The sequence below is a fragment of the Jaculus jaculus genome, chromosome 10 (assembly GCF_020740685.1).
Source record: "Jaculus jaculus isolate mJacJac1 chromosome 10, mJacJac1.mat.Y.cur, whole genome shotgun sequence".
Taxonomy (NCBI): Eukaryota; Metazoa; Chordata; class Mammalia; order Rodentia; family Dipodidae; genus Jaculus; species Jaculus jaculus.
In genome coordinates this window covers 40,941,228-40,965,662 of record NC_059111.1, presented here as the reverse complement: position 1 = coordinate 40,965,662, position 24,435 = coordinate 40,941,228, and the positions used below count along the sequence as shown (strand labels likewise).

General features: G+C 41.8%; 1 protein-coding gene across 1 annotated transcript in view; it reads left to right on the top strand.

Moving 5' to 3' along the window:
• Positions 1–24,435, top strand: part of Mto1 (mitochondrial tRNA translation optimization 1) — a 62,345-nt gene that overhangs the window by 9,694 nt on the left and 28,216 nt on the right. Inside the window, exon 4 of the mRNA XM_004660492.2 lies at positions 13,567–13,856. Coding sequence (XP_004660549.1) covers positions 13,567–13,856 — 290 coding nt within the window. The remainder of the gene's footprint in view (positions 1–13,566; positions 13,857–24,435) is intronic.

Here is a 24,435-nt window from a genome sequence, read left to right as displayed (position 1 = left end):
ATACGTGTATTTTTTTGCCAGGTGTGGTGGCGCACGCCTTTAATCCCAGCACTCGGGAGGCAGAGGTAGGATTATCGCCGTGAGTTCAAGGCCGGCCTGAAACTCCATAGTGACTTATAGATCAGCCTGGACTAGAGTGAGACCCTACCTCGAAAATCCAAAGGAAAAGAAAGGACACTAATATCTGTATTTTTCAAGAAAAATAAATATTTTCTTTCTTTATTTATTCATTAGAGAAACAGAGGTAGATAGAGAGAATGGGGGGCTGGGGAAATGGCTTTGTGGTAAAGGTGTTTGCTAGTAGATTCCCCAGGACCCACATAAGCCAGATGCACAAGAGGGTATATGCGTGCCCATTCTCTCTCTCTCTTGTCTGCCCCCCACAATAAATAAATAAATACGTTAAAAAAAATAAAAAGAAGCCGGGTGTGGTAGCACACACCTTTAATCCCAGCACTTGGGAGGCAGAGGTAGCAGGATCACCATGAGTTCAAGGCCACCCTGAGAAGACAGTGAATTCCAGGTCAGCCTAGACTAGAGTGAAACCCTACCTCGCAAAACCAAAATAAATAAATAAATAAAAATTAAAAAAGAAAAGAGCTGGGAGTGGTGGCACATGTCTTTAATCTCAGCACCTGGGAGGCAGAGGATTGCCATGCGTTCAAGGCCACCCTGAGACAACATAGTGGATTCCAGGTCAGCCTGAGCTAGAGTGAAACCCTACCTTGGAAAACCAAAAGAAGAAAAAAAAAAGAAAGAGAGAGAGAGAGAGAGAGAATGGGTGTGCCAGGGCCTGTAGCCACCACAAATGAACTCCAAATGTATGTACCACATTATACATCGGGTGTTTCAGGCAGGCATGGTGGTGCACACCTTTAATCCCAGCATTCTGGAGGTTGAGTTAGGAGGATCGCTGTGAGTTCAAGGCCACCTTGAGACTACAGAGTGAATTCCAGGTCAGCCTGAGCTAGAGTGAGACCGTACCTCAAAAAACAAAACAATATCTGTTTCATGGGTAATGGGGAATTGAACTCAGGTCCTTAGGCTTTTCAGGCAAGTACCTTAAACACTGAGCCATCTCTCCAGCCTTAAGTGCTTTTAAATTGTACTTTTTTTTTTTTTTATTTGAGACAGAGAAAGAGGAAGACAGAAAGAGAGAATGGGCATGCCACGGCCTCTAGCACTACAAATGAACTCCAGATGCATGCACCACTTTTTGCATCTGGCTTATGTAGGTCCTGAGGAATCGAATTTGGGTCCTTAGGCTTTGCAAGTAAACACTTTAACCACTAAGTCATCTCCCAATTCCCTGTATTTTTTTATTTTTTGAAACAGGGTCTCATGTACCTCAGGCTGGCCACCAACTCTGCAACTAAGAATGGTGTTGAACTTCTGATCATCTAGCTTTTTGTCTCCCAAGTTTTGGGATTACAGGCATATGCAGTCATGCCCAGTATGTGCAGTGCTAGGGATCTAAACCCAGGGCTTCATGCTTGTTAGGCCAGCACTTTGTCAGTGAGCTCCATCCTCTACCCATACATTCCTCAGTTCTCATTCTGTCCTCAGTTTTCCTTTTTTTTTTTTAATCTTTTTTTATTTTATTTTATTTTATTTTTTCTCAATTTTTTAAAACATTTTCCATGATTATAAAAAATATCCCATGGTAATACCCTCCCTCCCCCCTTTTCTCCTTTGAAATTCCATTCTCCATCATATCCCCTACCCATCTCAATCAGTCTCTCTTTTATTTTGATGCTGTGATCTTTCCCTCCTCTTATGATGGTCTTGTGTAGGTAGTGCCAGGCACTATGAGGTCATGGATATCGAAGCCATTTCATGTCTGGAGGGAGCATGTTGTAAGGAGTCCTACCTTTCCTTTGGTTCTTACATTCTTTCCGCCACCTCTTCCCTCATTAGACCCTGAGCCTTGGAAGTTGTGATGGAGATGTTACTCTGTACTCTAATCACTACTTTCCAGCACCGTGATGCCTTCTGAGTCATCCCAAGGTCACTGTCATCTGAAAAGAGAAGATTCTCTCCCCAAAGTGACAGTAGCATTAATATAAGGGTATGAATATTAAGAGAAGTGCTTACTGGGCAGTTTGATAAGCATGGTATGTACACTTATCCAGACATCAGCAGATGTTACAACCCTAGGGATCATGACTTCCCCTGTTTTAAGTTTTCAGTATCAGGGATGTATTCCCTCCCTTGGAGCGGGCCTCCAGTCCGATTGGAGGAGAGTTGGTTTCCACCATGACAGACCTGCCACTATTGCACCCGTTGGCTCATTTGGGCTGGCTGGCCAATTATAAGGCTTGCAGTGTCCACTGTTGAGTATCTTCACTGGTGTTATCTCTTTCTCCCATTGAACTACATGTAGAATGGCTTTTTCCAGCTTTCTGTCAGCTGGTCTACATGGAGGAGGTTCCAGCAGGATTTCTCAGTGGCCTTGCAGCCCAAGTATGTGCAGTCTTCAGCAATAGGGTCTTACCATTGATTCCTGGTGGGAAACCAAGGGCCTCAGCAATGGCCTATAATGTTTTGGGGACATCAGGGACCTCCCTGGCCAACAACTCACTGGAGGTATCCCATCCCTGGCACTGAAAATTTTCTGGCAATGATCTATGGCTCCTGAGTGTTCCATTGTCCAAAATCAGAGAATTCCATATGATTTATTTATATCCTTTTAGATTTGTCCTCAGTTTTCTGATTTCTGAGCTTTTGCAGTACAAATTAGTTCATTCCCACTGTTCTCGGGTATATAAGTTACAGACATTTCCCCTCTATGGCAGTGATTCTTTTAACTACTTCTCTCCTCTCCTCCCTTCCCCTCCCTTCCCTTCTCTTCTTCTTCCGTCCCTTCCCTTCCCCTCCTTTCCCTTCCTGTCCCCTCCCCTCTTATTCCCTTCCTCTCCCTTCCCCTCCCCTCCCCCCCCTCCATTTCCTCTCCCTCCTTCCCCTCCTTTCCCTCCTCTCCCTTCTCTTCTCCCTCCTCTCCACCTCACTCTGGCCCAGATTCACCTGGAACTCACTCTCTGGCCCCAGGCTGACTTCAGAACTCATAGCAGTCCTCCTACCTCAGCCTTCTGAGTACTTGAACTAAAGAAGTGTGCTACCATAACCAGCTTCCACCAACTTTCTGTCATTCAAAAATACACTGAAACCGGGTATAGTGGTATTGTAGAAATTCTCCGGAAAGATCACTCTGATGCCAGTATGAGTGAAAGTAGAAGAGTTTATTACCCAGTGGACAAAGAGCTTGAGATAGCCCTCCAAAGAAGCTCTGGCCCTGAGCTGAGATTTTATTTACATTTTGTAGTTTCATAGTCAAGGGGAGCAGTAAGTGAACAAACAGGATGTAACAATTTGCATATCAGTCATTTCTGTAGTCAAGCCACCCTAACAATGAATTCCATTTTGCTTTGTTTTAGCCTAAACTGTCTTTCCTTCTTATCATCACCAGTGGCAGGAGAATCAGGCTTAGCTCTATAAATCTTAGCAAATAAAGATCATTAAACAACCTGCACCACTGGCATAAGCAAATAGAAACAACCAGAATTCTACATTGATTTTATATTTTAGGACTAGGCTCTAGATTTGCCCTAGGCTCTAGATTTGCCCTAAATGTACTTTAGAGCTTGGCTTTAAGATCTGTCCTTAGAGATATACCTCCTTTTATTTATTTATTTACTTTATTATTATTTTGGTTTTTGGGGGTAGGGTTTCACTCTGGCCCAGGCTGACCTGGAATTAACTATGTAGTCTCAGGGCAGCCTCAAACTCACTGTGATCCTCCTTCCTCTGCCTCCTGAGTGCTGGGATCAAAGTCGTGCACCACCATGCCCGGCATACCTCCTTTTAATAAGACATGTCAGGCTGGAGGGATGGCTTAGTGGTTAAAGTGTTTGCTTGCAAAGCCAAAGGACCCAGGTTTGATTCCCCAGAATCCTACATTAGCCAGATGCACAATGGGGCTTAAGCATCTGGAGTTTGCACTAGCTGGAGGGCCTGGTGCACCCATTCATTCTCTCTCCCTTTCCCTGTCAAATAAATAAATAAATAAATAAATAAATAAATAAATAAAAAATAGTAAAAAACATGTCAAGGAGAGATTGGACTAATATAAATCAATAACTATCAGGTAAACATAATCAGTGAAGACAACTTTGGGTCTTTAATTTAAAAGCAAACAGTGCTGACTAATCAGGGCCAGGCAGAGTCAGAAGGCATGAGTTAATAGTTAGTACTGCAAGTCAGCGTCAGGCAGGGCAGGCTATGAGTCTGACTCTTGGTTTATATTGTAATAAATGTAGTTATATTCTCATACTGGCTGTTTAAGACTGTGTAGGCAGCAAAACTTAACTATGTATTATATTTTGGAGGTCATTCATAGTTCTGTAAGAGAGACACTAGGGACCTGTGAGGAGTTTCATGACTTTCAGCATTGTCATTTGCTAGGATAAGTCCAGACCGTGCTGACCAAGTGGCCCTCCCTCTTTTGGGAAGCCTGGAGGACTGATATTCCTCCCATGTTGTGACTCTCCGGTTGCAGATACATTGATTTGGAGAACATCTCCAGGTCTTCCCTGATCAAGACAACGGGAAACTTACCAGAGGCTAGAAAGTTAGGAAGTATCCCATCATCTCCTGTGGCCTTCTGTCTTGGGAGCAGGAACCAAAATGTTAGCTATCCTTTTAACTCCAATGTTTCCAGTTGACCTTGGCTTCTACATACGGTTATTAATCACTCAGAGAGACTGTACCTATCTGATTAGTAAAACATTTAGTTAAAAAGGTACAGAACATATTTGGTTAGGGCTGGAGAGATGGTTTAGCAGTTAAGATGCTTGCCTATGAAGCCTAAAGACCTAGGTTTGATTCTCCAGGTTCCACATAAGCACATGGTTGCACGTGTGTCTGGAGTTCGTTTGCAATGGCTAGAGGCCCTGGTGGGCCCATTTTCTCTTGCTGTTTCTCTCCCCCCCCCCCACCTCACCCCTCTCTCTGTCTCAAATAAATAAATAAATCTTTTTTTAAAAGAACCTATTTAGTTAGCAAAGCAGATCTGGTCAGAGAATGACACAAAAGTTCAGTTGTCAGGTAACAGTGTGAGTTATATCTGGAACATAAAAAACAGACATTTGATCTGTCAGTTATAAGCATAGGTAGAACATGCTAGTAGCCCTGAAACATTTTGTCCACAACTTTAAATCAATTGATTTGATCTAGAAACTGTATGTCAGGAAAAGACAGTAAAAAAACTTGGCATCTGTGTTTGAAAACAACTTTAGCCAGTCTATATACTTATGTAGGTACCAATTACCCAAAAACTGGAAGCAGAACAACAGCATTGTTTTTCTAGAGCAGTGAACATGTCTTAAGTAGCAATATATCTATAAGTAATGAACTTAAGATACAAGAAATGAGACAATTACTTGAGTAAAACCTTGACTGAGTCTGATTATGCATAGCTTACGAATAAAGCCAAACCTGATCATTGTTGAGCTAAATTGGTCTGATTTTAACAAACATTGGAGACATTATGATAGACATAAAGTGATTTCTTCATCAACTACTTTTTTTAAAAATTTTTTTATTTATTTTATTTGAGAGTGAGAGACACAGAGAGAAAGACAGATAGAGGGAGAGAGAGAGAATGGGCGCGCCAGGGCTTCCAGCCTCTGCAAACGAACTCCAGACGTGTGCGCCCCCTTGTGCATCTGGCTAACGTGGGACCTGGGGAACCGAGCCTTGAACCGGGGTCCTTAGGCTTCACAGGCAAGCATTTAACCGCTAAGCCATCTCTCCAGCCCTCTTCATCAACTACTTTTAATCATTGAACCATTTTTATTATTTTTATTTTATTTTATTTTATTTTGGTTTTTTGAGGTAGGGTCTCACTCTGGCCCAGCCTGACCTGGAATTAACTGTGTAGTCTCAGGATGACCTCAAACTCACAGTGATCCTCGTACCTCTGCCTCCCAAGTGCTGGCAATAAAAAATCTACAACTGGTAGAATATATGGAGCCTAGACAAACGATATTAACATTGTTTGTATATTGCAGGCTTTCCTAGGACAGCTTCTTCATTTTCCCTAAGAGCAAAGTCACAATGACTAAATCACATTTTATAAGGCTTAGACAATAATCTCAGTGATAATCGCCCACTAAAACAGCCTGAACAAGGCAGGAACCATCTTAAGGTTACAGTGTTTTTGTTTTTTAAGATATAACTTTATCCAGGCGTGGTGGTGCACGCCTTTAATCTCAGCACTCAGGAGGCAGAGGTAGGAGGATCGCTCGAGGCCACCCTGAGACTACATAGTGAATTCCAGGTCAGCCTGAACTAGAGTGAGACCCCACCTCGAAAAAACAAACAAAACAAAACAAAAGATATAATAACCTTATTAAATAGTAAAAAGTTGGCAAATAGAGGAACATAGCAAACTTGGTTGATTTTAAATTTGGTTAATTTTAAAGGCAGTCTTTTACAACCTTATAACTGTTGTTATGATCAGATTTACATCAGTTATGATAAAAGTTTTAAATTTACAACCTAAGTATCATAACATCCGGCAACCATCTAGTGCCATCCTTTGTTAGTCTGATATAAACTCTAGGCTAATAGTCACCTTAATCTCAAGTAGTCCATAATCTGATTACACACTTGAAGACTTACTCAGCTTTGTCTTTAAGCCTTGTGTTTAAGTTAACTCATACCTTTATCTACATACTTTTACCTTACAATCTGTGTAACCATTCTGTAACAGTCTTCTTTATCAAACATGTAATATCCAACATTTAAAGTTTCTTCTTCAGTTTATTCTTTTATCTAGTTTATCTCATTATAATTACCAGCAAGACTTTTATTGTCCTTATCATAAGACCTGTTTATATGACCATTTAAGGATTTTTTTCTTTTGCCTTCTGTTGCAGTTAGGTTCGCATTGCTGGTAGAAATCACCCAACCAAGAGCAGCTTGTGGGAAAAAGAGGTTTATTTTGGCTTACAGGCTCGAGGGGAAGCTCCGCAATGGTAGGGGAAAACAATGGCATGAGCAGAGGGTGGACATCACCTCCTGGCCCACATAAATGGACAATAGGAACAAGAGAGTATGCCAAACACTGGCAAGGGGCCACTGGCTATAACACCCATAAGCCCGCCCCCCACAATAACACTGCTTCCTGGAGGTGTTAATTCCCAAATCTCCATCAGCTGGAAACCTAGCATCCAGAACCTGTAAGTTTATGGGAGATATCTAAATCCAACCACCACATTCTGCCCCTGGCCCCCATAAACTGATAATCATACATGATGTAAAATGCAATACATTCATCAATTCCAATGATGTTCATACATCCCCAATCCCCATAATAGTCCAAGATCTTTTAGTTGAGCCATAATACCAAAAAATAAATAAAAATTTTAAAAATCACCTAACAAACATAATGGCACAGATTAAGCACTCACACTGCAAAACATGGCATTGGGCATAGCAAAGAAATATTCAAGCAATACATGATTTAAACAGGGCAAACACCAAACTCTCTAGCTCTAAGTCCAACGACTCTAGGCAGTGACAAGTCTCCAAGTCCAATAATTCTAAACAACAAGATTCTGGTATTTTAATTCCGCCCTGAAAACTTCATCAGGGCCAGCAGCTTTCCTTAGCAGCCATCTTGTGGTCCTGGCATCGTCACTGGGTCTCCACTGCAATCCACAGTTCATCCTCATGGCCTCATGGGGTCTCTATGCAGGCATCCAGCAAACCTGCTTCACACTGCCCATGGCCATTTCCAAAACACAAGATCATGTTGCAAACTCAATGACCCTCTTTCCAGCATTTCTTATACTCCACAATACCAGGTAGGGTGCCAATTTGCTAATCCAGTGGGGAATAAAACAGACTTTGAAGAACAGGACACTTCTTGAGCACTCAGATCCCTCCAAAAGAGTCTATTCTTCCTGTTGCCCTAGTGCAGGTCAGCTAGCCCAGTCTCAAAGGTTGTAATCTCTCAGTTGCAGCTGAGTGGGCAGCAGTTCACCCAAAGATTTTTCTTTTTTTCTGTACCATATCCCTGTGCTCACAGCGGTTCATTTCTATGCAAAGCAACCCTGCACAAATTCTCGATACTCATAGTAAGCTTCCCACACAAACTGCTAGCCCAGTCTAGGCAAAGCTCTTTCTCACCCTCATAAGCCAAACCTCACAGCCCATAGTTCTTACTACATTCACGCCTTCCAACTCTGACCAAAATAGTCCATCAAGCTGTACTTACAGCACTGCAAGGCATCTCTTAGGCCAAGGTTTCAAGTCCTTTCCCATTCCTCTTGAAACTTAGCTCCAAAAGGCCAAAACCACACAAGTGTCTAGCAGCAACCCCACTCACTGGTACCATTTTACTGTTGCAGTCAGGTTCGCATTGCTGGTAGAAATCACCCAACCAAGAGCAGCTTGTGGGAAAAAGAGGTTTATTTTGGCTTATAGACTCGAGGGGAATCTCCATGATGGCAGGGGAAAAAAATGGCATGAGCAGAGATTTGATCTCACCCCTTGGCCCACATAAGTTGACCAGGAACAAAAAGTATGCCAAAAACTGGCAAGAGGACACTAGCTATAATACTCATAAGCCCGCCCCCAATAATAACACTGCCTCCTGGAGGTGTTAATTCCCAGATCTCCATCAGCTGGAAACCTAGCCTCCAGAACACATAAGTCTATGGGGGACACCTGAATCAAACCACCACACCCTCAAAAGGCTTTTTGAAATTATCTTTGATAAAAGAGTAGACCAAATTGACTTACATTATTTTCTCAGAATATACATATGGATTTTGTCATTTGTTGATTTTTGGAACCTCTCTTTATCAGCTTTCTGAAACATATTTAAAAAATATGAAAGCAGATAAGAACATTATTAGAAGTTTTAGAAATTTTCTGACAAACTCAGTATTGAATACTTCTCAGTCTGAACACAAACCTTGGGACTGTTGTCTATTAGCAGTTCCATAGAAGCATAGAGAGATAAGGTAAACAGGAAGCATGTCTTATAAGAAGTTCCCATCTGTCTGCAGCAATTTGGGACTCATCCATCATCATGTTGGACCAGGACCCTGGGATTCCCTGTACCTGTAGATCCCCCTGGGTCGGTAAGGCAAGAAAGCCAGGAAAGCAGAGCCATCAGAGATTTCCTAGGGGTTGGCATAAATCCTGAGAGGTTTGTGCCTTGTCTCTCTATCCTGTGAGACTTGTGTGTCAGGTTCCGCCTCCTACTCTAGGGCCATCTGGCCATCATATAGGTCAAGCCCTGGAAGGGAAGCACTAAATGACACATTGCAATTGCAGGCACCTGCTCATGTGTAGTCCCCATTTTGCCCTTGCCTTGGAGAGCTGCCCCAGTTGTGAAAGCAAGACACCTGAGCTTCCCCAGGTTTCTAGCACTTGCCTGGGACTGACCCCAGAATTTATCTATTTTTGATTGACCTTTAACCCCTGGGGAACACAGCAGGGCAGCATAACCCTTCTCTGCAAATGTGGAGGGTCTTTCCCTCCTCTTCTGGTAAGTATATGGTTGAGTTTAGGGCTTGACTGACTTTCATCACATTTGTTTAACTCAGAAGCAGTTGTAAAACCTTGCAGTGAGACTTGTAGTGTCAGGCCCTGGAGTGGTGGAATTTCCCCATAGCTCAGACAACATTATCTCCCTTTACCCCTCCCTCCCCTTTTCTGTGGCCTTCGGTTTTGCCAATTTTAAATTCTGCCAGCCAGTACCTCATTACTGGAGAGTGTGTTCAGAGGCAGCTGTGTGAGGAGGATCTCTGGCCTTGAAGTTTCTGTTTTAACTCTAGTTGAACATGTTTTGTTGTTATTGTTGCTTTTTTTTTGTTGTTGTTCTGTTTTTCCCAGGACAAGTTTTGGATTTCTCTCTGTGCTACAGAGCAGCTCCTTGATCTTGCCATTTTATGACTTTTAAGTGTAGGATAACCTTGCATTTTTCCCTGTCTTTCTTTCTTTTACTGTTTACTCTGGGGGCCATTCAACATTAAAAGCTGGCCTTCCTAATTTACAGAGGCCTTTCATCTTTGTGGTGTCATCTTAGTATTATAATCTCCTGAATATTTCCTTCTGAAGTATAGTTTGTTTTTGACTATGCAGTCTAGGACAGTGGGCTTGGTAGAGAACTTCCTCCATAGTGAATTTCTCACTGTGATAGTGCTGCAGAACAGACACAAAGACAAAGCTATTCTGCAACCTTTGGTCTGTGACCTAATGCATGCATTCATATCAAGTGCACTTTTCATAGATACCAGATGGCCATCTCCCCCTCACACATCCATTGATTCATTCAGAGTTTAAATAATTTTTCTTATTTAATCCCATTCATAACCTTGATCAAGCACAAGCCCAAATACCATCGGTTACCCTGATACCTGATGGAAAGAGGGCTGTCACCTTACAGCAATATCGAGGCTCGGGGCTTCCTCTTGCAGGGAGCAGTCCATGCCAGCTCTTCCAGACCTGACTAGTCACAATCCCAATTTCCCTGGAGAATTCTTACCTGTTCCAAATGTCTGACTCAGGCTCGTCTCCTTCCACTGAGGAACTCTGGTGTGGTGTTTCACAGTCTCCTTGGGCCACCTGGAAATGGACCCTGCAATCATGTTGGGGGTGCATGCGATTCCCAGTTCCAGGGACTTTTGGCAGGCTGGGAGGCCCAGGAGCAACAGTCTTTCCTGACCAACTGGGGTTGTGGCGAAGGAAAATCTTACAGGGGCCTCCAGAGATGTAGAAATTCTCTGGAAAGATCACTTCAATGCCAGTATGAGTAGAAGTTGAGGTGTTTATTACCCAGGGGCCAAAAAGCTTGAGGTAGCCCTCCAAAGAAGCTTTGGCCCCAGCTGCAATTTTACTGCCATTTTATAGTTTTCATAGCCAAGGGGAGGGGTAAGTGGACAAACAAGATGTGGGAATTTACATACCAACTATTTCTGTAGTCAGGCCACCCTAACAATGAACTCCATTTTACTTTGTTTTAGCCTAAACTGTCTTTCCTTCTTGTCATCCTTTTGGGCTCTTTCTGGACAGTTTCTTCCATCTGCTGACAAAGATAAGTTTTAGCTCCTCAGCACCTAACTCTTAAAGTAACTCAGTGAATTAGTTCAATTTGTAGCTTCTTTTCTACCACAGTGGCAACACCTTTAATCCCAGTACTCACAAGGCAGAGGTGGGAGGATCAATGTGATTTCAAGGCCAACCTGGGACTACAGAATGAGTTTCAGGTCAGCCTGGGTTAGAGTGAGACACTACCTTGAGAAGTAATAATACATTGAATTTGGGTGTTGGGACACTTTAGCAGGCATGCACGCCCACGTTCAATTCCCTAGCACCCATGTAAGGCTGGACAGAGTGGCAGTAGGAATTGAAAAGAATCTGGAAGCTTGAAAGCTAGCTAGCTTGATCTGCACAGTGGCAGAAATAACAAGGGATGAGACTAGAGAGTGCAGCATTAAAGGTACTTGATTGCAAAAGCCTATGGCCTGTTTTTGATTCCCTGCTACTCAGATAAAGCCAGATGCACAAAATAATTTTCAAAAAAAAAAAAAAATCAACTGTGAGCCAAGCGTGGTTGCTCACACCTTAATCCCAGCCCTTGGGAGGCAGAGGTAGGAGGATTGCCATAAGTTTGTGGTGACCCTGAGACTACATAGTGTATTCCAGGTCAGCCTGGACTAGAGCAAGACCCTACCTCAAAGAAACAAACACAAAGCTGGACAAGGTGGTGCACGCTTTTAATCCCAGTACTTGGGAGGCAGAGGTAGGAGGATCGCTGTGAATTCAAGGCCACCCTGAGATTACATAGTGAATTCCAGGTCAGCCTGAGCTAGAGTAAAACTCTTACCTCGAAAAACCAAAAGAAAAAAGAAAGTGGGAGGAGAGGACAAACATTCTGAGGTTGTTCTCTGACCTTACACACAAATAAAAAAAAAACATGAAACTTATTTTGTGGGCTGGAAAGATGGCTCTGTGGTTAAAAACTTGCTTGCAAAGCCTACCAGCCTGGGTTCAATTTCCTCATACCCATGTAACAGCACGTACACAAAGTGGCACGTGTCTGGAGTTTGAAGTGGTAGGAGGCCCTAGTGTGCCTATTCTCTGTTTGTCTATCTCTCTAATAAATACATATTTTAAAAAATATATAAACTAGCCAGGCATGGTGGCATATGCCTTTAATCCTAGAACTCAGGAGGCAAACGTGGGAGGATCACTTGTGAGTTCAAAGCTACCCTAAGACTAGAGTGAATTCTAGGTCAGCCTGGGAGGGGGTGCTGAAGAGATGGCTTAGCAGTTAAGATGTTTGCCTGCCAAGCAAAAGGACCCAGGTTCAATTCCACAGGATCCACGTAAGACAGATGCATAATGGGTTGCATGCGTCTGGAGTTTGTTTGCAGTGGCTGAAGGCTCTGGCATGCCCATTCTCTCTATATCTGTCTTCTATCTTTCTCTGCTTGCAAGTAAATAAAAATTAAAAAGAAAAAACAAAAAAAAATTGATTAGTTGATAGACACACACAGACAGACTTATCTTGTGACATTATTTCCTATTTCTGGTCTTTCCTGCTTTACATATTGTTTATTCCAGATATCTTGAATTCTTGGGGTTAATATCACCTAGTGTTCCTCATTTAAAATTCTTTGCCTAGAGGTTCTAAAGCTACAAACTTTCTAGAAATGTGTACTTGAATAGATCTTCAGTCTACAGTACACATAAAAGTAACCATGAGATGGTAGATTTGTGTATTAGTTACTTGCTCTGGAACAAAATACCTGACCTGATTCAGTTTAAGGAAGGAAAGGGTTTATTATGCTTTCATTTCAAAGGGCTGTAGTCTCTTAGAGCAGCTAAGGCATGGCAGGCATTTCATCCAGGAAGTAGAGGAAGAACAGGAAGTAGAGCCAGCCTATAAAGCCTCAGGTCTTGACACAGTGACTCTTCCTCCTGTGGATCTGCCTCCTAACGTTTCCATGACATTCCCAAACAGTGCCACCAGTGGTGGAATAAGTGTTCAAGTACATGAGCTCGTGGAGAACATTTCATATTCAAGCCCCAATATTCTAATTAGCTTGTTTCTAATATTGCACAAGGTCTATTTACGGCAAAATACCATCATGGTCACTGTAAATATATACAGCTCTTTGTCAGTTAATAAAGCTTGAAAAAACAAGTACTATGAAAAGGAGTGGTGGGGTGGGCCGCTGGAGAGATGGTTCAGTGGTTAAGGCCCTTGCCTGTAAAGCCTAAAGGTCCAGGTTCAATTACCCAGGATCCACAAGGTGGCTTATGCGTCTGGAGTTCAGTAGAAGTGGCTAGAGGCCCTGGTGTGTCCATTCTATCTGCCTCTTTCTTTCTCTCTCAAATAAATATATATCTATAGATTCTGAAATTACTAAAGACGAAAGTTTTACTGTAGTTCTAAAATGAAATAGTCACATCCCATTTTGATCTGAAGTAATAACTACAAAATGGTTTTGCTCTTTTTTTTTTTTTTTTTTTTCCCTGTCATAGTGGATGGAAGCACAGTCTTTGCAGAGAGTGTGATTCTGACTACTGGGACATTTCTGAGGGGCATGGTGGTAATTGGATTAGAGACGCATCCTGCGGGCCGTATGGGAGATCAGCCTTCTATAGGGTTGGCTCAGACTCTGGAGAAGTTGGGGTTTGTGGCAGGAAGATTGAAGACTGGAACTCCACCCCGAATTGCCAAGGACTCTATTAACTTCAGCATTCTAAACAAGCATACCCCAGATAACCCATCCACACCATTCAGCTTTGTCAGTGAAACCGTGTGGATCAAGGTAAGACTGTTTATGAAAACCTGGCTTGATGGCTGATACAGGCTGTCCATAGAAGGAAGTAGCCTCTCTATTCTTCTCTTTCTTTAAGACAGAAGCTCACAGTAAAAGTAAAAAAAAAGGGAGGGGGGGCTGGAGAGATGACTTAGCAGTTAAGGTATTTGTCCGCAAAGCCAAAAGACCCCGGTTTGATTCCCCAGGACCCACATAAGCCAGATGCACAAGGTGGTACATATGTCTAGAGTTATTTGTAGTGGCTGGAGGCCCTGGTGTGCCCATTTTTTCTCTATTTGCCTCTTTCTTTCCCTCCCTCAAATAAATAATAAAAATTAAGCCAGATGCAGTGGCGCATGCCTTTAATCCCAGCACTCAGACAGAGGTAGGAGGATAGCCGTGAGTTCAAGGCCACCCTGAGAATACATAGTTAATTCCAGGTAAGCCTGCGTCAGAGTGAGACCCTACCTGGGGGGGGGGGGGCTGGAGAGATGGAATGGTGCTCACCTGTGAAGCCTAAGGACCCAGATTCAATTCCCTAGTACCCACATAAGGCAGATACACAAGGTGATGTATGCATCTGGAGTGTTTGCAGTGGCTGGAGGCCCTGGTGTGCCCGTCCTCTGTCTCTCTCAAATAAATAAATGAATAAAATATTAGAAAAGAAAAAGAAAGAATCCCAGTGTATGTATCCCAGGCTAGCCTATAACTTACCAGTCTACACTGTCCTTGAACTCCTGGTGGTACTGCCTCAGCTTTCTCAGTGTTGAGATTACAGGCATGACGACTACACTTTTTCCTTTTTTTTTTTATGTTTTATTTATTATTATTTTTTTTTGTAGCAGTTGCCATCACTATTGCTTAGGGTGCTAATAATTGATTTGAAATTATTAGCTTGTTTGTGTAACTTGACTTATTTTATATATTCAACTTTTTAGAGAATATATTTTTTTTTAATTTTTATTTATTTATTTGAGAGCGACAGACACAGAGAGAAAGACAGATAGAGGGAGAGAGAGAATGAGTGCGCCAGGGCTTCCAGCCTCTGCAAACGAACTCCAGACGCATGCGCCCCCTTGTGCATCTGGCTAATGTGGGACCTGGGGAACCGAGCCTCAAACCAGGGTCCTTAGGCTTCACAGGCAAGCGCTTAACCGCTAAGCCATCTCTCCAGCCCGATATATTCAACTTTTTTATTGGGGGGATTGAGGTAGGGTCTTGATCTAACCCAGGCTAGCCTGGAATACACTTTGTAGACTGAGGCTGGCCTAAAACTCATACTGATCCTCCTACCTCTACCTCCCAAGTGTTGAAATTAAAGGGGTACACTATATATTTATTTTTTTAAAGTATTTATGCCAGGTGTATGCCACCAAGGACCCATCTGTCTCCAAGACCCTAAGACTGGGATTACAGTACAGTACAGTGCCACCATGCCAGCCTTTTTTTTTTTCTTTATTTACATGGCAGAGAAAGAGGCATATATAGAGAAAGAGATAGGGTCTCACTGCAGCTGTGCTGACCTGAAATTCACTTTGTAGTCTCAGGGCAGCCTCTAACTAATAGCAGTCTTCCTATTTTGGCCTCCCAAGTACCGGGATAAAAAGTGTGCACCTCCACACCCTGCTTACCTATTTTTTAAAAATATTTTTATTAAAAGCTGGGTGTGGTGGCACATCTCATAAAACAAAAAAACATGGTAATATTTTCATTTATTTCCTGGCAAAGAGAAAGAAAGATTAAGAGAATGGGCACAGCAGGGCCTCCAGCCTCTACAAGCTAACTCCAGACACATGCGCCACCTTGTGCATCTGTCTTACATGGACAAATGATAAAACCTAACTCCTTTGGCTTTGCAGGCAAGCACCTTAACTGCAGAGCCATCTCTACAGACCCTTTTTTAAAAAATTTGTTTTTTATTGACAGCTTCCAAAATTATAGATAATAAACCATGGTAAATCTTCCCCTCCCCCCCACATTTCCCTTCACAACTCCACTCTCCATCATTTCCCTTCCCCCTCTCAAATCAGTCTCTCTTTTATTATATTTCCTTTAATTAATTAATTAATTTTTGTGTGTGTGTGTTTAGTTTTGTTTTCCGAGATAGGGTCTCACTGTAGCTCAGGGTGGCCTCAAACTCACACAGTGCTCCTACCTCTGCCTCCTGAGTGCTGGGATTAAAGGCGTGCACCACCATGCAGCACTGTCTTTTATTTTATTTCTTTTAATATTTTTTTAGTTTTATTTATTTATTGATGTGAGAGCGACAGAGAGAGAAAGAGGGAAAGAGAGAGAGAGAATGGGCACACCAGGGCTTCCAGCCATTGCAAACAAACTCCAGATGTGTGCGTCCCTTGTGCATCTGGCTAACATGGGTCCTGGGTAATTGAGCCTCAAACCGGGGTCTGTAGGCTTCACAGGCAAGGGCTTAACTGCTAAGCCATCTCTCCAGCCCTGTCTTTTATTTTGATATCATCATTATCTCCTCCTTATTGCAGTCAGGTTTGCATTGCTGGTAGAAATCAACCAACCAGGAGCAGCTTGTGGGAAAAAGAGGTTTATTTTGGTTTACAGGCTTGAGGGAAAACTCCAGAATGGCATGAGCAGGGAGTGGACAACAGCCCCTGGCCAACATATGGTGTACCGTAGCAACAGGAGAGTGTGCCAAACACTGGCAAGGGGAAACTGCTATAACAACCATAAGCCCGCCCAACAATACGCCACCTCCAGGAGGCTTTAATTTCCAACTGCCATCAGCTGGGGACCTAGCATCTAGAACATCTAAGTTTATGGGGGGAAACCTGAATCAAACCACCACATCCTATTACAATGGTCTTGTGTAGTCCTTTTTTTTTTTTTTTAATTTTATTTATTTATTTATTTGAGAGTGACAGACACAGAGAGAAAGACAGATAGAGAGAGAGAGAGAGAATGGGCGCGCCAGGGCTTCCAGCCTCTGCAAACGAACCCCAGATGCGTGCGCCCCCTTGTGCATCTGGCTAACGTGGGACCTGGGGAACCGAGCCTCGAACCGGGGTCCTTAGGCTTCACAGGCAAGTGCTTAACCGCCAAGCCATCTCTCTAGCCCGTGTAGTCCTTTTTTAAAAAAATTTATTATTTTATTGACAACTTCCTAATTATAGACAGTACCCCATGGTAATGCCCTCCCTCGCCCACTTTCCCCTATGAAACTCCACTCTCAATCATACCTCTTGCCCCTGTCAATCAGTCTCTTTTATTTTGATGCAATCATCTTTTCCTCCTATTATGATGGTCTTGTGTAGGTAGTATCAGGCACTGTGAAGTCATGGATATCCAGGCAATTTTGTGTCTAGGGGAGCACATTGTAAGTAGTCCTATCCCTCTTTTGACTCTTATATTCTGTCTGCCACCCCTTCCATAATGAACCCTGAGTCTTGGACAGTGTGATAGAGATATTTCAGTGTTGAGCACTTCTCTGTCACTTCTCAGCACCGTGGTGCCTTTTGAGTCATCCCAAGGTCACCAGCATCTTAAAAAAAAAGTTTCTCTAACCAAAAGTGAGAGAAGCATTAATATATTAGTATGAACATTAAGAAAAGTGCTTACTGGGCAGTTTGGTGAGCATAGTATATGCATGAAGCTAGATACCAGCAGAGGATACACCTCTGGGGCTCATGACTACCCTATATCATAGGTTTTCAGTGTCAGGAATGTATTCCCTCCCATGGAGCGGGCCTCCAGTCCAGTTAGAGAGCAGTTAGTTTCCCCAGATGTGCCACTGTTGCACCCATTGGCTCATTTGGCCTGGCTAACCTAATTTAAGGCTTGTAGTGTCCACTGTTGGGTATCCTCACTGGTGACTTCTCTCTCTCCCATGGAACTTCATGCAGCATAGCTTTTTTCAGCTTTCTGTCAGCTGGACTACACAGAGGAGGTTTTCAGCTCAGCTCCAGCAGGATTTCTCAGAGGCTTTGCAGCCCAAGTATGTGGAGTCTTCAGCAATAGGGTCTTACCATCTATTCCTGGTGGGAAACCAAGGGCCTCGGCAATGGCCTGTAATGCTTTGAGGGCATCAGGGACCTCCGTGGCCAACAACTCACTGGCACTGAAAATTTTCTAGTAACAATCTATGGCTCCTGAGTATTCCATTGTCCTAAAAAGTAGGTTTCCATATGATTTATTTACATACTCTTAGATTTTGATTAGCCCTCCCTCCACCTTTCCTTTACTCAGTCTCTTCCCCTGACCTCACTTTGGGCCTTTTCACCCCCATTAATCTATTCTTCTACTTACATATATACAATACCATCCTATTAAGTACCCCCCTTCCTTCCTTTCTCTTCCCTTTATATCTCTTTTCTAGCTTAATGGAATTTGCTGCTGAGTTTTCTTCCTACTCACACAGAAGTCCAGTCATCTGTAGCTGGGATCCACATATGAGAGAGAACATGCGATGTTTGGCTTTCTGGGCCTGGGTTACCTCACTTAGTATAATCCTTTCCAGATCCATCCGTTTTCCTGCAAATTTCATAACTTCATTTTTCTTTACTGCTGAGTAGAGCTCCATTGTATAATTGTGCCATATCATCATTATCTACTCATCAGTTGAGGGACATCTAGGCTGGTTCCATGTCCTAGCTATGTGAATAGAGCGGCAGTAAACATGGTTGAGCAAGTATCTCTAAGGTAGTGAGACGAGTCCTTAGGATATAGGCCTAGGAGTACTATAGCTGGGTCATATGGTAAATCTACTTTTAGCTGTCTCAGAACCTCCACACTGATTTCCACAATGGCTGACCATATTGCATTCGCTCCCACCAACAGTGTAGAAGAGTTCCTCTTTTTCTGCATCCTTGCCAGCCTTTAGTGTCTTTTTTTTTTTTTTTTTTTTTTTTTAGGTAGGGTCTCACTCTAGCTCGGGTTGACCTGGAATTCACTATGTAGTCTCAGGGTGGCCTCAAACTCTTGGTACTCCTCCTACCTCTGCTTCCTGAGTGCTGGGATTAAAATTGCGCGCAACCACACCCAGTCATTTTTCTTTCTTTCTTTCTTTCTTTCTTTCTTTTTTTTTTTTTTTTTTTTTGCATTTGTGTATGTGTGTATGTGTGTGGTGTGCCTGTGTGTTTTCATAGCTATGTGTGCATGTGGAGGCCAGAGGGAGGTCAATGTTGGGTATCTTCCTCAATCACTCTCCATGGTTAGGTGATTTTTTTTTTTTTTTTTTAATTTGTGAGAAATAGGCAGGGAAAAAGAGGAGAATGGTCATGCAGGGCCTTCAGCCAGTGCAAATGAACCCCAGGTGCGTGTGCCCGCTTATGCATCTGGCTTATGTGAGTGCTGGGAAATTGAACCTGGGTCCTTTGGATTTGCAGGCAAGTGCCTTAACTTAAGCCATTTCTCCAGCCCCTCATTTGTTTGCTTGACAGGAATGAGATGGGATCGTAAAGTAGTTTTAAGCTGCATTGATTTCCCTGATGGGTAGAGATTTAGAACATTTTTTTTCTTTTTTCTTTTTTTAATTTTTATTAACATTTTCCATGATTATAAAATATATCCCATGGTAATTCCCTCCCTCCTCACCCCCACACTTTCACATTTGAAATTCCATTCTCCATCATATTACCTCCCCATTACAATCATTGTAATTACATATATAAAATATCAACCTATAAGTATCCTCCTCCCTTCCTTTCTCTTCCCTTTATGTCTCCTTTTCAACTTACTGGCCTCTGCTACTAAGTATTTTCATTCTCATGCAGAAGCCCAATCATCTGTAGCTAGGATCCACATATGAGAGAGAACATGTGGCGCTTGGCTTTCTGGGCCTGGGTTACCTCACTTAGTATAATCCTTTCCAGATCCATCCATTTTCCTGCAAATTTCATAACTTCATTTTTCTTTACCGCTGAGTAGAACTCCATTGTATAAATGTGCCACATCTTCATTATCCACTCATCAGTTGAGGGACATCTAGGCTGGTTCCATTTCCCAGCTATTATAAATTGAGCAGCAATAAACATGGTTGAGCACGTACGTCTAAGGAAATGAGATGAGTCCTTTGGATATATGCCTAGGAGTGCTATAGCTGGGTCATATAGAACATTTTTTTTAGATGTTTATATGCCATGTGTATTTCTTCTTTTGAGAACTCTATTTGCATAGCACTTTTTTTTTTTCCAAAGGAAGAAAAAAAATGTTTATGATTCTATTGAGCAAAACAAGCAACCATCATCTGATGAGATCAGGACAACAAACATGGAGCCTAACGATGGTCTGAATCATGGCAAATTAGCACATAGCACATTTTTTAATCGGGTTGTTTGATTTCTTATTATTTAGTTTTTTGAGTTCTTTGTATATCCTGGATTTTAATCCTCTGTCGGATGTTTAGCTGGAAGAGATTTTCTCCCATTCTGTAGTTTGCCTCTTTGCTCTATTCACAATGTCCTTTGCTGTACAAAAGCTTTGTAATTTCAGGAGGTTCCAGCAGAGCAACTGGGGTTATATTCAGAAACTCTTTGCCAATACTAGTATGTTGAAGTTTCCCCTATTTTTTCCTCTAGCAGTTTCAGAGTTTCAGGTCTGGTATTAAGGTCTTTGATCCATTTGGACTTAATTCTTTTTCATGAAGAGAGACAAGGATCTATTTCCTTCCTTCTGCAGATACATACCCAGTTTTCCCAGCACTTTTTGCTGAAGAGGGTATCTTTCCTCCAGTGAGAATTTTTTACATTTTTGTTGAAGATCAGCTACCTGGATTTACATCTGAGTCCTCTATTCTTTTCTCTTGTTCTACATGTCTGTTTTTGTACCAGTACCATATAGTTTTTGTTATTATGGCTCTATAATATGGTTAAAATCAGGTATGGTAATACCACCAGCCTTATTTTTGCTGCTCAAAATTGCTTTAGATATTTGAGGTTTTTTTATGCTTCCAAATGAATTTTAGGAATTTTCATGAAGAATGCCATTGTAATTTTGATGGAGATTGCATTAAATGTATAGATTATTTTTGGTAAGATTGCCATTTTCAGAATCTCTATTCTTCCAGTCCAAGAACAAGGGATGTCTTTCTATTTCCTAATGTCTTCTGCAACTTCTCTCTTGAGTGTTTTAAAGTTTTCATTGTAGAGATCCTCCACTTCCTTGGCTTGGTTTATTCCTAGGAACTTCTATTTATTTATTGATTGATTGATGTAATTTTAATGTGAGTGATTCTCTGATGTCATCCTCTGTGTGATTGTTGTTAGCATATAAGAAGGCTATTGATTTCAGTGTTTTTTATTATTATTGTTATTATTATTATAATATTTTATTTTTACTTATTTATTTGGCAGAGAGAAAGTGGGGAGAGAGGCAGGGAGAGAGAATGGGCACACGCCAGGGCCTTCAGCCACTGCAAATGGAACTCCAGACACATGCACCCCCTTGTGCATCTGGCTAGCTTGGGTCCTTTGGCTTTGCAGGCAAATACTTTAACAGCTAAGCCATCCCTCCAGCCCCTCTTTGTGTTTATTTTGTTTCCTGCTATGTTGCAGTGTTTATCAGCTCTGACAGTTTGCTGGTAGTCTTTAGGGTCCTTTATGTATAGAATCACATCATCTGCAAATAATGATAGCTTGGTCTCTTCTTTTCGAAATTTGTATCCTTTTTATGTGTTTCTCTTGCCTTATTGCTATGGCTAAGACTTCCAGTAGTATATTAAATAAAAGTGGGCCAGGCCAAATGAGCCAACAGGTGTTATAGTGGCATATCTGTTAATGGGGGAAGCCACCTGCCTTCTAATTTGACTGGAGGCCCACTCCATGGGATGGAATACATCCCTGATGCTGAAGACCTACAACAAGAGTAGTCATGAGCCCTACGGGTATAACGTCTGCTACTGTCTGGCTAAATATATATACTGTGCTCACCAAACTGCCCAGTAAGCACTTCTCTTAATGTTCATACCTATATATTTATGCTACTCTTAGTTTTGGTTAGAGAACCTTCTCTTTTCAGATGGCAGTGACCTTGGGATGACTCAGAAGGAACCATGGTGGGGAGAAGTGACAGAGGAGTGCTCAGCACTGAAATATCTCTATCATACCTTCAAGGCTCAGGGTCCATGGCAGAAGAGGTGGCAGAAAGAATGTAAGAGCCAAAGGAAGGGTAGGACTCCTCACAATGTGCTCCTCCAGATACAAAATGGCCTGAATATCCATGACCTCACAGTGCCTGATACTACCTACACAAGACCATTATAATAGGAGGAAAAGATGATTACATCAAAATAAAAGAAGGATTGACAGGGGCAGGGGATATGCTGGAGAGTGGAATTTCAAAAAGGAAAGTTGGGGAAGAGAGGGAATTACCATGAGATATTGTTTACAATCATGGAAGTTGTCAATAATTTTTTTTTTTTTTTTAGTGGGGACAATGGACATCCTTGTCTTGTTCCAATTTTAGTGGAAAAGCTTCAGGTTTTTCTCTGTTTGGTATTATGTTGGCTGTAGGTTTGTCATAAATAGCCTTTAGTATGTTTCTGTAGGACTTTTATTATGAAGGAATGTTGGGTTTTATCAAATGCTTTTTCTCTATCTAATGAGATGATCATGTGATGTTTGTCCTAAAGTCCATTTATATGATGTGTACATTTATCAATTTGTATATGTTGAATCATCCCTGCATCTCTGTGATAAAGCCTACTTGGTCAGGGTAAATGAATTTTCTGACATATTTTTGTATTGTTTGGCAATTTTTTTTTTGTTTGTTTGTTTTTGAGGTAAGGTCACACTCTAGCTCAGGCTGCCCTAGAATTCACTATTTAGTTTCATGGTGGCCTTGAACTCATGGTGATCCTCCTAAGTACTGGGATTAAAGGTGTGTACCACCACAACTGGCTTGGCAATATTTTCTTGAGTATTTTTCCATCTATGTTCATGAGGGAGGTTCTATAAATTTCTTTTTTTGTTCTATCTTTGTCTGGTTTTGGCATCAGGGTGATGCTGGCTTCATAGAAGGAGTTTGGTAGGATTCATTCCTTTTCTGTTTTATGGAAAAGTTTGAGAAGCATTGGTGTTAGTTTTTCCATGTTTGGTAAAATTCACTGGTGAATCCATCTGGGCCTGAACTTTTTTTTTTTTAATTATTTATTTATTTATTTGAGAGCGACGGACACAGAGAGAAAGACAGAGGGAGAGAGAGAGAATGGGCGCGCCAGGGCTTCCAGCCTCTGCAAACGAACTCCAGATGCATGCGCCCCCTTGTGCATGTGGCTAACGTGGGACCTGGGGAACCGAGCCTCGAACTGGGATCCTTAGGTTGCACAGGCAAGCGCTTAACCGCTAAGCCATCTCTCCAGCCCACTTTTTTTTAAATTTGTTTTGTATTCAGCAAATATAGGCAGTTTGGTGCCATTATTAGGCTCATCCCTGGCCTACCCCCTCCCCATTGGCCCCTCCTTGTTGAGGTATATGGGTCATGCATTGTGGGGTTAGCCCACAATTATTGGTACGATAAATGTCTCTGCACATCATGACCCAACATGTGTCCAAATGTTTTGGTATGTTGTATTCTCATTATCATTTGATTCTATGAATTTTTCATTTACTTCCTGATTTCTTCATTGACTCATTCATTTAGTTGAGTTTAGTTTCCATGATTTTGTTTATGCTATATAGCTTTTCTTGTTATTGCTTTGTACTTTGATCTCATTTTGATCAGATAAAGTGCAAGAATTATTTCAGTTTTCCTGTATTTATTAAGATTTGCTTTGTGTCCTAATACATGGTCTGTTTTAGAGAATGTTCCATGTGCTGCTGAAAAGAATATGTATTCTGCACCATTTGGGTGAAATGTCTTGTAGATATCTGTTAGGTCCATTTGTTCAATGACCTCATTTAATCCAGGTGCATCTCTGTTTATGTTTTGCCAGGATGACCTGTCAATTGATAAGAGTGGGGTGTTGAAGTCACCCATTACAACTGTGTTTGGTGTTATCTGCGACATTAATAGTGTTTGTTTGATGAAATTGGGAGTCCCCATGTTAGGTGCATATATGTTTAGGCTTGTAATGTCCTCCTGTTGGAGCATTCCTTTAATCAATATAAAGTGATCTTTCTACTGGTCTGAAGTCTACTTTGTCCCATGTTAGTATAGTGACACCTCCTTATTTTCTAGGCATACTTGCTTAAAGCACCATTTTCCAACCTTTCACTCTAAGATAGTGGCCATGTTTTGTGGAAAGGTAAGTTTCTTGAAGGCAACAAATTGAAGGATCTTGCTTTTTTGGGGGGATGGATGGTTTAAGGTAGGGTCTCTAGCTCAGGCTGACCTTGAATTCACTATGTAGTCTTAGGATGGCCTCGAACTCTTGGTGATCCTCTTACCTCTGCCTCTCTTAGTGCTGGGATTAAAGGTGTGAGCCACCACACCTGGCTAAGAAGGATCCTGCTTTTTATCCCAGTCTGCAAATTGTCTTTGGGGCATTGAGGCCATTGATATTAAGAGTTATTGAAAGGTATGGATTTACTTTTGCCTTTTTTTTTTTTTTTTTTTTTTTTTTTGTAGTTCTTCCAGTTTTACCTTTCCTCTCTTGTGTTAACTAGTATTTAAGTATGGTTTA